This window comes from Gambusia affinis, linkage group LG05 (assembly GCF_019740435.1).
Source record: "Gambusia affinis linkage group LG05, SWU_Gaff_1.0, whole genome shotgun sequence".
NCBI lineage: Eukaryota > Metazoa > Chordata > Actinopteri > Cyprinodontiformes > Poeciliidae > Gambusia > Gambusia affinis.
The window spans coordinates 22,425,195-22,438,262 of record NC_057872.1 but is presented as its reverse complement, the minus strand read 5'-3'; the positions used below and the strand labels follow the sequence as shown (position 1 = coordinate 22,438,262).

General features: G+C 37.2%; 1 protein-coding gene across 2 annotated transcripts in view; it reads right to left on the bottom strand.

The window, feature by feature from the left end:
* agmo (alkylglycerol monooxygenase) overlaps positions 1-12,959 on the bottom strand; it is a 76,063-nt gene extending 63,104 nt beyond the window's left edge. The window contains exons 1-2 of one of the 2 annotated variants that reach the window (XM_044116289.1): positions 12,304-12,959; positions 217-347 (exon numbers count right to left, since the gene is read on the bottom strand). In XM_044116289.1, the coding sequence (XP_043972224.1) occupies positions 217-347; positions 12,304-12,423 (251 nt within the window). In that variant the 5' untranslated portion in view covers positions 12,424-12,959. The remainder of the gene's footprint in view (positions 1-216; positions 348-12,303) is intronic. The other variant, XM_044116288.1, reaches the window with a different exon arrangement.
* Positions 12,960-13,068: the final 109 nt, after the last annotated feature.

The window sequence follows — 13,068 nt, the reverse complement described above, 5'->3', positions numbered from 1 at the left end:
GATAATTTGATAAGTTACTCAGTTCTTCAGTAAACTTTTTACCAAATACCTTTTTACTCTAACTTGAGTAATTTCTTGGATGGCTACTTCTTCCTTTTACTTGAGTAAAAACATGTTGAAGTATTGCTGTTCTTAGTGGAGGGTAACTTGGGTCCTCTGCCTTACTTTGTGACACTTTGTGACATGTTTACGTCTCGATGGGTGCAGCAGACTTACAGCGGGAGTCTGGAGATCATCCCAGCTGAAAGGGAGGTGAGACCGTCACTCAGCGTAACTACAGGGGTTCCTGTCATCAGCGCACCCACCGCCAGCTCCAGCAGCATCAGTCCCACAAAGTACGGCGTGGCCTGCACACACACATCCAGCGACACACACACACACACAAACACCGTCAGGATGCAGCTCGACAAGAATAACACCATTTCAAGTCCACTGTTGCTTTTACTAGCTGTAGTGAAGGGGAGTATTTGTTTTGGCGGATGAGCTGAAACCTTTCAGGACTTTCATGTCTTGTGGTCCGTGATGTTTGTTTCGCTGAACGAGAGCAGGGCGGCAGGTCCGAAGCCACCGTGATTTGGCAGATTTCAAAACGCAAACATTTATGCGAACAAAGCAGCGATGGAGGCAGGAATGAGCTCAGTGGATGAATTACACATCAGTGCTAACAAACTGTAGGAAGTAGTAACGTCAGGTAGAAGCCAAGTAAAATAAATGTGGGATGGTCAGTGGTAAAATGCAGCCAAACAAAGTAATCTGTCTAACATTCAGTTATTTCCAGAATATGTTGCTTTTAGACATATTAGAAATATCATAAAGCTTCCTGAAAGGTTGGATTTATATTGTTTGAGCCCACATATTGTAGAAAAGGCTGTCAGAAATCCTCACCAACACTCAGTAAATGTGAGTTTACAACTTGCAAAAGAAAATATGGGAACAAAGTGACAATGTAGTTGAGTAGAACTGCAACATTAATTAAAAACTATTGATTTGATTATGTTTGTGTGGTGTGGAGTTTCCATTGGGTAAAATGTATTTATTATTCAACAGTGTTGACCTTACGGATACAATAAAATTAAATTCTACTTAGTAATTTTTACAAAAATAAGAAAATGCAATTTTATCAAATCAACATAATAATATACGAAACACAGTGAATCGTTTTTACTGAATTTGCTTCTAGTATTTATTTTGTAAATATGAATTTTGCTTTTTTCCCCCGGAATGAATCAGATGGAGTCATGCTATCTGTTAGTAAGAAAAAAATTAAATAAAATCGACAACCACTCCATCAGGAAGAGTTACTGCCAGTATAAACTAGTTAGTTAAGTGATTTAATCAAATGAAAGCAGATTTTCTTTGACTGCTACTCTTGATATGCAATTGGAAATATGTAAAATTTCAGATTCTTCCTACCACATGTCAAAGTTAACCTGGGCAAAGTGTTTAACTTGTTTTCAAATTTATTCTTAAAATGAATCTGATAATAAGCTGGATTTCTGGTCATCTGAGAAGGAGCACATGTAACGACTTGAGACCAGAGTACTGTTGGTGTAAAATGAACAGCGATCTCCACAAGACTCCCAATTCAGTTCAGCAGCAGAAATACCAGCCAGATGTTCAAGTGTAAAAGAGTAAAATCAACAGAATTAAAAAGTGGAAACTATGGGAAACATTACAACTAAAAAAAACAAAACAAAACATGAAAATATGAAAAAGAAGGCCACCAAGTACACAGCCTGGAGGTACACCTCACCTTCAGCAGATACTGATATACCACCATCTCAAATGACAGCAGAAATAAATATGAATGGAAATTATGTTCAAATTCAATATTTATGGTGAAGTGATGAAAAGTGCTGATCCATTTTAATTAGAGTCAAAATTTCTAAGTTTTTTTTTTCACACAAATAGTTTTTATAGTTGTAAAAATAAAGCTGTTACTGATTTGATTCTTGTTTTGAAATTGAAAAGGGTTTTTAAAAGATAATAAAAAATTTTTTTTTCTTTTAATAATGAGGATCCACCTGAAAACATGGTATGAGTTTATGGGATAGAAGTTCATTAGTTAAGATTATTGTGGTGCAAAAATAAAGTCTTTTGCATTTCTTGTTAATTTTATGCTGCTATCATGTGTCTCTAAAAAAAATCACAATGTGTCTAATTTTATAAAGAAGAAACCAATATTTATTTGCCTGTTGGATGTTTGTGCAACAATTTTTCACATGCAAACTACATTATTTCTGAGAACACACCGACGGTCAAATTGTGATGATTGGACACATCTATGGATTTGTCCAGTCTGGTTACGTCAATCAAATTTGTTTTCTTAATCTCTCTGCATTTAGACTCTAATGACATCTTGAACGGTTGAAAGTTTCAAGCAATGCAATTTGTTTTGTCCCTTCTGAGCTGATGTAGTTGGACCAGAAAACTCACAGCAGAGTTATTAGAAATGTCAAAAGTACAATAAAACCTACCAAACAAAAGCAAGGAAAATTTAAATACGACAAATATTAGATTTCTCCTTCGAGCCGCTGAACGCTAAACAAACAACTGGTGACATGTCTTTTTCCAAGGGTTCTGGAAACATGCTCTAACCTCTTAATGGATCTGTCAAAACATGGAACAAATTAGTGAGGGAGGGGTCAGAAAACGGGTCAGAGCTGCGACTTCAGCAGCACGCCGCCCCGCTGGTTAGCTCCGCGCTGAAGGCGCTCATTGACCGAGGAAGGCTCAGTTTGAAGGTTGGACACCTGGCTGGAGCGAGGCGGGGAGGCAAGATGGGACCGCAGAGGAGCACATGTGCAGGTGGAGCTGCAGGAAGTGAGACCGTGCATGCGTGTGTGTGTGTGTGTGTGTGTGTGGCAGGCAGAGGTGTGAGAGCACCACCAGAGACCTGTGATCACACGCAATGTTCCAACATCTGGCAGCTAACAAATGGGCTCGCAACACAAGCAGACCTCCTCCAAACTCTGTGAAAATAGAAAGAGATTATCGTCCTGGACGAAAGCCTTCCTTCCTTCCTTCTTTTCCTCAACTTCTGTCCTGCAGAAAGTTTTACCACGACAGTCGAGCGTTCCTGACCACTTTGAGCGGTTTTATCCAGGCTGATTCTCATGCAGAGTGATACGTTTGCTTTTGTTTTCTTTAAAACATGCATATGTCAAACGTTCCTTCTGTCTCCTGATATTTTTCTCTCTTATGTCAAATGTTATTTTTGCCCCTTCATTGGGATCATTCGAGGTTGATTCTTTCTGATCTCGAGTACAATCAAAACATCCTTTCCTACGTTACTTTGTCTTCCTAACACATAAACTAAAAATCACAGTAAAGACCATTTAATACAGCAGCAGATTTAGTGCAACTGTTTGTTGTGGTATCTAATAATTGTGTTTTATTTCCTCCTGCATTCAACCTAACATGCAATAAGACATTTGTGGACCAGATGTCTGCTTTTTCTCCCAACGATCCCCTTTTTTTTGAGAGCGTAAGGTCACGGATGACTGATGTTGGCAAAAAAAAAACACGTAGGCTGACAGTGCACTTTTATCTGAAAAATACTGTTTGCTTTCAAATCACCGAGCAGCCAGGAGACCTGGCAGGGTCCGACAAACCCATAATTTCAAACAACTCCCAAATTAGAAGACTGTGTTTTGTTTTGTTTCTAATTAATTTGGCGTGCTGGGATCATAGAACAACAGCGAAGAAAAATTGATGGCAGATCTTAAACTGTAAACAGTTGGGAACTAGTCAGGCACCATCAAACCCGACAGAAACAACAAGTTTACCTAATCATGCCGGGTAGTGGATAATAAGAGCCCCTGCTGTTGGGGTAATTGTTCTGCTCCCCCAAAGTGCCCATAAAAACCTAACAAAGTTGGTTTTTTTAAAACCTGCTGCAGACATTTCCCACAATAAAACGCAAGACAACCATATAAAATAATGGCTGAGTATTTTTACATAAACTGCACATTAAGGACACTGTAACTCAACCCAAAGCTGTCATTCTGCAGGTTTGGGTCGTCAAAACTACGTCTCATCAGCGGAGTTCCTCAGGGACGTGTGCCGAGCCACCTGCTGTAAACACCATTTAAACATAATTGCACAAACTCGAATGAAACTGTCACTGAATTGGAAGACGGTACCACCACCATCTGCTGCATGTTGGACGGAGATCAAAACTCCTGAAGAATATCTTGATATTGTCGCGTTGCTGGGAAAATACGGTCAAATAAGCAACACCCTCGTTTAGTTTTAGGGTTTAACGAGGTTTTATTAAAGAGCAGCTAAACCAAATCAACTTTTTTCATATGCACTACATAAATTGGTCCCAAGTGGTGCTGTCTTGACTTTAGTCTGCAATTTCAAGTCAAACTTTGTCACTAAGCTGTAGATAACCAATGATCGTCCAGATAAAATAATAAGGTGTCTCTCCAGAGTCCAAATGGCTAAAAATGAAATACACACATTTATACACACACAGCCACATCCCAAAAACAGAAAGTCACACATTTTATTTAAAAAGATCAACACCAAAAAACCTTAAAATAGGAATGCACCAATTTCACGTTTTGTCATTAAAGTCTCCAGTAGCACAAAAAAGTTGTTAGATTTGTCACCAGTTGTGTTTTTGTGGAAAAGTTGATTATTTTCATGGTTAGCATCCTTCGCTCATTCTCACACTAACCTGTGCTCCTCAGACCACCTTCTTGAGGAGAGGCTACGATGTTACATCAGGTTTAGTTACACTTTATTTAAAAGCTGGAGTGTGGAAAAAACCTTTTTAAAAGAGTCCAGAATGCCCTTCGTTAGAGAGGACAAACAACAACACCTCGTTGAACCAGCAGAAATATCTAAGCTATAAAATATTTTATTCTTGAAACATTTTGGCCCACTTTTCATTGCTACAATTAAGGTTTGAATATATTTATTTTTGACCTGTTAAGTAGTAACTAGTTACATTTACTCAGTTAAATTTACTTGAGTAACTTTCTGGAAGATATTTACCTTTAGGAGAATTTTTTACCTGTACTTTTTACCTTTACTTGAGTAATTTTATTATGAAGCTTCACTTCATTTTATTCAAGATTCACTTGAATAAAACTGACACTCTACTCACTGTGAGTTTTTAAGTAAATGATGGGTAATAACTAGTTACATTTACTCAATTACATTTATACTTCAGTAACTTTTTTTGAAAAATGTTATTTTATTACGCTTTAATTTCTACTTTTACTTCAGTAATTTCATTATGAAGTATTTCAACTCTTGCTTGAGTAAAATTTCTGGATTTTCTACATGAAAATGAAAAACAAACATGTTTAAACCAAAAATTCACCAGATGCACACCTGCAGTTTTTGTTAAAGTTTCATAAGTTTCTTATTGAAATAAACTGATTTGGAAAAATTTTCTTTGGCCTGATTTTATCTTTTTTTGTTACTTATATGAATTCTTGTCATTTTCATCCTTAAAATACCAAAATTTCCTTTTAACTATATACTTTGGTCCATCTGATAGTATAATTTTTAAATATTAAATGATAATTTAACCAGTTACTCAGTCGACTTTTTACCAAATACTGTGTTACTCTTACTTGAGTAATTTCTTGGGCGGCTGCCTTTTACTTTTACTTGGATAAAAATATGGCCAAGTAGTGCTACTCCTGCTTGAGTACTTTGAGTAATTTACCTCGTCCGGTTTTGACTTAACTCATAAAAAGTTTCACCAAACCGTGGCAGACATCTTGAATTACGGACTTTTTCAACTTCTTTTCTAATCCAGATTAGCTGTCATTGTCTTGGAGGTGACCCGGTTTGGACCAAGACCAAGTTGTCGAGACAAATTGCCTCACCAAGTGACACAGCAGCAGCAGCAGCAGCAGCTCTGTAAAACGCTGACTAATGTAAAAGTTAACCAGCTTTCAGTCCCAAAGGTTTGACGTCGCGATGACGGACGGTCTGAGCAAACCAAATCATTTACTTGCATTTGCACACAGTGGGTCAAGACACAACCCTTAACTGTACTCTGAGGATTTTGTTGAGTAGCTGTTGTGATCAAAAACAGAACAAAACCAATAAAGCATCGCATGTTGCTGATGTGTTTTACTCTTTAAAACAGAAGACGTTACACGTTTCAGGTAAGGCAATAAATCAATCGAACCTCCTTTGGTTCCGTGGCGTTGACTTGATTTTTGAAACTTCTCATGTCTGCAGGATATTGCTACTCTGATTGGTGATTTATGGACCAAAGGAAATTCAGAGAGGCTTTATGTTTTGGCAGCTGTTTGACAAAGCTGTTTGGCGAACGAGTCTTTTGGGAATATCCTGGCGAGCTGCATCACAACCAGGTCTGGACAAAGGAAGGCTCTGCATGAGAAACCTTTGCAGACGGAGATCAAAAGCACTGGCAGCTCTGAGCCGCAACTATCCAGGACAGAACAAACTGGTAATGTATTAAACTTTTTCAGATATTTAATATTATTGTTTTATTTCTTTTTGTAGCTTATGTTTTATTGATTTTGCATTGCTTTAATGCAGAAGACATACGACACATTAAAGTATTTGCCTGATAACATTTACCTCCATCTTTCTATGTAAATTGTCTATTTTGCCCATTTTCTGTCCATTTGTGCTTCTTCAACTTATGTGTCAGTTTCTCCATTATAAACATCTTTTCCACTATTGCAGCCCATTGGCTCCTCAATGGAGTTTCCACTTCCTTTTAGTTGTTTATCACAGTCCTGCATATATTCCTCCAAAGTACTTCTCATTTTAGTGGAAATTTGTATCTTAAAACTTTGTTCAAGATATCACAGATCATATCCTATTTTTTATTTATGCTTATTTCCTAAAATATTTCAATAGTGTGTATGTTGACCCTTTGCATGTGACGTCACGCCCTCCAGAACCCCGCCCACTCCGCCACGACGGACGTCAAAACAACCAATGATCCTTTAAAGCTAATCTAAAAACAGACATCTGTAACCTAATATCGCTCTTATTTAGTTGATTTCAGTTTAAAAATGGTCATAGGATGCTGCGTGGTCGACTTCACAGACAGACAGCGATGCAAACCAAACGTATTTTATTTTATAACTTTTAACGAGGAAAGATACAGCAGTGATGGATAGCAGCCTGACTGTCAGCCCTCGGTGTAACCGCGGATTTGCATTCAAATAAACTAAACTTTTATTAGAAAGATTTCAAATATCACATTATGGAGAAGGTACATCTACCCATTAGTAACCATGGAGACAATGTGAGAATTCAGGTAAAGTCTGTAGTTTGATCAACACGTCAGGGAAGAGGAGGTTCGGGTCGGTTTCTAAGCTAGCCGTTTCCTTTAACTCCCGCCGTCTCTGAGCCCCAACCAGGTGTGTTACGTTCACAGACAAATGAGCTCGACTCCAACAAGTGGAAACCGTGAATAAACTGGCAAAAACAACTTTGGGAAAACAATTTCAGTCCCTGTGTTCAAAACTCCCAATCCTCACTTCTGACGTCCATCATGGCGCCTCGGATGATTAAGTGACGCAGCTGAAAAGGGTCAATACTTTCCCACATCCTCTCCAACAATTCTGTTGTCTTTTTAGCTCATTGTTTTTTAATTTTAGTGTGATTAAAAAAAAAAAAAAAAAAAAGAAAAGCAGCATGAGGTTCTTCCAGGCAAAGTCTCTCCCTGTCCAAAAACTAGTTGATTAACAATTTCTTGTGTAAAATAAGATTGATTCAAATAATTTCTTTCTGGTAATCATGATCCATTGTTACATACAATATACTGATACTCGTATTTTAATTTATTTAATAAGAGAGACAGCAGTAAGGAGGTTTTTTTCAGAATATTTTACAGTTATTGCTGAAGTAAACTGCAGTTTGAGGTCATTCCACTGAGAAAAGTTAAACTTTTACCTCTTTCCATTAAATTTATGTTTGCTCTTTCTATTTATAAGTTGGAGTTTGTACTCGAGTTAGAAGGATTTCAACCAGGTCTTAAAATCTCAAAACTAGAGTAAACTGAAAACAGCTTTACATTTTCCACAAAATAATGCAACTTATCTAAAACAAACAAAAAAATTTCCTGATTTTAAGGTTTTTAGTAGAGTGCTCTCGGTGTTGCAGCAAATGCCTTTATGATAAATGAAAAGTTTTCTGCATGTTTCCACCAGGATTTTAACTAATTTAATTTGGTGTTGATAACTGCCAAGACTTTGTTGTTGGAAGGTCTCTTTACCATCACCCTAATCTGGCAGTGAGGTTTTCTGTGTGGCTGCGTCTACAGATCCTCAATCAGACCAACTTAAGCAAACACTTGTGAGCTGCATGTTAATACTGCGGGTAAAATAGGTAATAAAGGTACATTTCTGTTGCTATTGACTTTGAATTTACACCAAAGTAATCCACACATTCTCAGAAATGGAAAAGAAAATATCTACAAATTAAGTAGAAAAGTCAAGAAACTCACTGAAATCTGTCAATGTTTAAAAAATATTCCGCGGTAGTGGGTATAATATTAACTGATGGGCTACAAAAAGGTTTTTCATTACCAGAATATTGAGTTATTGGATAAAAACAACAAAGAAAGTCTGCAAAACATGCCAATATAAATATTTACAAGTTAGTTTTTAAGCTTCTGAATGTCACAGCCACAGTCCAGCAGGAATGTGCAAAATAAACCATATACAGTAGAAATGATTGAAATTTGTCCTACGACAGAGATCTGCAGTCTACCAGCTAACCGCGGTGATGCTTGTTGATGACGTAATATCTGGCATGGAAACAAAAGCAGCAAGAAGAAGCGTGAATGAGAGCGCAAGGGGAAAACGCGTTAGAAAGGCAGGTGCAAAACAAACGTAAATAATCAGGTTTAGCACCCTGTGGTCTCAGCGTGTCGCACACCTTGTAAAAGCTCACAGTGCCACCCTGCTGGACCAAACAACTGCACGGGCCAGTTGCAGCTCTGTGAATAAAAAGCAGGATTTGACGCAGAAATCCCTTATGTTAAAGTGTTGTGCTTCTATATAGAGATATATTTTCATTTAAGTTTGATTTAACCAGGTGGTCACCATTGAGATTAAGCTGCTGCCCATCATTATCAATAACAGGCAGCAACATAAAATATTACGTACAAATAAAATGCACAAGTTTTAACACATACAAATAAATACATTCCACTCAGTGACGATGCCATTTCATTTCTATGGTAAGTTTTATACAAATCATATCATGATATACATCGTTATTATGACAATATATTGTGATATGAATTTTATGCCATATTGTGCATCTGCATAATCCATTAACAAACTTCATTTCACCATAAACTACATGGCTGTTAAAAATAAACGATCGAAATGGTCTCGTCACTTATGGCTTAAGCTAAACTCTTTAGATGTTTGGCTTTAGCCTTCATCCGTGTTTGGAAGAAAAAAAAGGTCCTGTGCTTCATCCTGAAAACCCAACGCCAAAAAAGAAGTTTACAGGTAAGGAATATGGCAGCTTGAGGGAAGATGAATGGAGAACCGAACCAGAACCTACTTGATAAGAATCTGAAGATGAATCAAGTGTGCAGCTCCAAGCAAGATGATAATCCCAGTCACACAGCCAAAAAAACTCTTAACTGGTTTCAGAGACAGAAAGTAAAACCCAGTGACTCACCTGACTCGTATCAAATTTTAAATCTATGAAAAGAGCTGAAAATGAGAAAGGAACTCCAGAACATTTTCGATTTGGAGACAGTTAGTGTAGAATAACGAGTGAAAATAAAATAATAGTAAAAATATCACATGTGACTTGTCTCCCTTCACGAGATTACTTCAAATCAACACTTTTCCACATAGGAAAATGTTCAATAATGACTCCCAACTCAAATTTTCTACCCATAATTCCCATCACTGTGATTTCTTGGTATTACTAAGATTGTGAGAAACTGTTGACCTACATCACAAAATTTCTCCACTCCACTTCAAACGATCCAGGCTCCGATTTGATGTAGCCGTTTTTCCGAGCTGGTAGCGCCATTCCACACAGGTCCAGCACAGATGGATCTTTATATGCAAAGGTTTTGGTTTCCACCAGTGGTGGCAGCCATGTCCAGAAGAGTTATTTCTGCAGACATGATGAGGTAGGAGCATTGGCACGAAGCCACTTTGGTCGATCCAGTTTTTATGTTTTTGCCAGAACCCAGATATGCTCTCAGTGTGATTATGGACCACCAAAGTCTCTCCACGGCTTTGCAGAAGTTTTCTGCTCCTTTAAGGCGGACTGTGAGCTCTCATGCTCCACCATTCATGATGAGGATCCTCCAGATTTTTGATTAACCTCAGAGGAACTCTGCACAGATCATCTCCCCTCTGGGTGATTTTTAATTTAATGGCCTGGTCTTAATGTCACGTGAAGGACATAAGCTCTAAGTCAAGATATTCAAGACTTAAGACTTTTTGAATCAGCACTGAGATATGCAAGATTGAATGTCGATTCTGTGAAGCAGTTTGATATTTTTGCTAACTTTATTCTGGTAGAGAAAATTTCAAAACATTTTCAGTTCTTTGGAAATCTTAAAGTTGTTCAGTTGTTCTGTCCACAACATTTTGATTTCAAGGACTAAAACAAAAAAATCTTATTTTGTTTTAATTTAAATTCTAATTAAATTTTCTATTTAAATAGAAAATGGAATGTAGTGATTGTTTTTTTCATATTTAGTTTGTGCCAAACCAAATCCAACCTGAAAAATAAGAGAAGAAAATAAAAAATTTCTGACTTTTGGAATTTTGCTGGAAAGTTTGTCTGGTCTTTAATACCAACTGCTTGATTTTGCAGCACACCTTAATATTTCAAATCATCAAAATTTGGATGCTTTTCTCCAGCAAAGACAAAGAAACTGATGAGTGCAGCTAAATACATGTTAAACCTGGAAGAAAACATGTTTAAAGCTGCATTCAGCCAATGGGTTAAATCAACTTATCAGTTCACAAAATAACTCAAGTTGTTTTTACACCAGCGGTCTTGAGAGCATGGAGGGGTTGAGAGAGAATGCATGGCACAGATAAAAATACCTTAATTTACTTCCACAGATTTTTTTTTTTTTTTTAGGAGAAAAGATCTGAAGTAAACTGAACATATTTCAAAATATTTTCCCATGGTAAGGTATAAGCCAAACGTTGCTCTGGTTCATTTGCTGTTGCTTAGAAAGACTTGAAGACCAGAACTACTTCATAGTTGTCACAGAAGTTGGAGTTTGCACTTGGAAATAATGTTACAGTGACGAGGTGGAAGCTAACTCTTATGTTTGGTGGCACCGCAAAATGATTTTGTCATATTGAAATATTTTCTTAGCATTGCTCTGTGACACTAAATCGCCAAGATTTAAAAAGAGGATTTCATTTGTCAAAAGGCTTAATTATTCATTTTAAAACCCTTACAAAGCCATCCTGGCCATATGTGCACTACAAAAACACAAAGTCTATTTTTGGTTTTGTCCTGGAGGAAATATCCCACTACACTTAAAATAATCTTGCAGAGTAAACAAGACATTTTTCCCATATCATATTTATATTTCATTTATAACTAAAAAATGTTTAATCAATAGTAAGAAATTATTGACTTAAAACAATCTCCAATATCTTGCTTATTAAATTAACAGAGAACAAATATAACATGTAGAAAACTAAGTTCACTTTTATCAGCCACACCCACATCTGATTCCTGTCAGATCTCCAAAATCCAATAAATAAATAAATCTCTCAGTAACAGAACCCGACTGACAACATGAAGTAGGCTGGAGGATCTCAAGAAGCAACTGATCATGTCCCGGTCTGATGAACTTCAAGTATAGCCTCATTCGAGAGGCAAAAGTGATTGTTATTTCACCACAAAAACAATTTCTTTCCCAGGACTTGACGTTTCAAAATGTTAATTTCAACATGCACAGAATATTGTGATCTTATAGATGCTCCAGTCAACCAAAAATTATTTCTGATTTACCTGAAGACAAGTGAAATTTTATCATGCAAACACAAATGTTTATATTTTTCACAATTTAAATGATGCATTAGAAAAATATTTAACATGCAAGCACAATATACCAACTATAAATGTTATATTCTGAAATATAAAATCAGACGCCTTAACTTTTCACCTACAAAGTTTATTTTGATGCTCCTTCAGATGAAATAGTTTATGACACAAAATAACTTGATACCAAACTTCCTAAAGTCTCTAAAGTTGAAAAAATACCTTAATTTACTTCCACATATTTTTTTATTTATTTTTTTTTTTTTTTTTTTTAGGAGAAAAGAGTCCACCCACCTGCTGAACATACTGAGGTACGTCCTCCACTTTCTCAAAGGAGGATTCGTTTGGAGTGAGCATGAAGAACATGGCCCGGAGACCCCTGGAAACGGAACCGGACCCCGCCGCTGCAGCCATGGCCGGGACTCTATTTACCTGTGCAGGTGTTCCAGCCACTCTCACCGCTGCGCACAAAGCGCTCAATCTCAAGCGAGTCACCTTTTAAACTCCTTCTGTTTGTGTTTGGTAACTTCCGCAAGACGGAAAGTAGGTCAGCTGTGACACGGATCCGGAACCAGCTGCAGAATAAAGTTCCGAAATAATACAAAATAAAGCACTGTGACGGGTTTAAAGCGCCCACTGGATCCTGCATCCGCCTTTATCCGCGTCTTGATCCAGATTTCTCAGGACGCCGCTTTACCTTAGGACTCAAGAGTTCTAAACTAAATCACGCTATCAGTTTTATCGCGAGACTCCGCGGTGCAAACTGGCTCCAGTTTGAAGTTTATCTGTGGAAGTTGCAGGATATGATTGAGCTCTCCAGTAGGGAAAAGGATGTCACTCCACCTTGTCACATTGCAGCTGTTTGTCACGGTGCTGGAGGGGTTTCCACGCTTAATGCTGTAAATATGAAACTCGTGAATCACTGACGAAATTCTGAAAGAAAAAATCAAGTGTTATATTTCAATGATTCTATGTACCGATATCCAAGCAGGACTTTTTTCTTTTTCATAGTTATTAACGTTGAAAAGTTATTTTAATGTGTATATTTAATAACAGCTT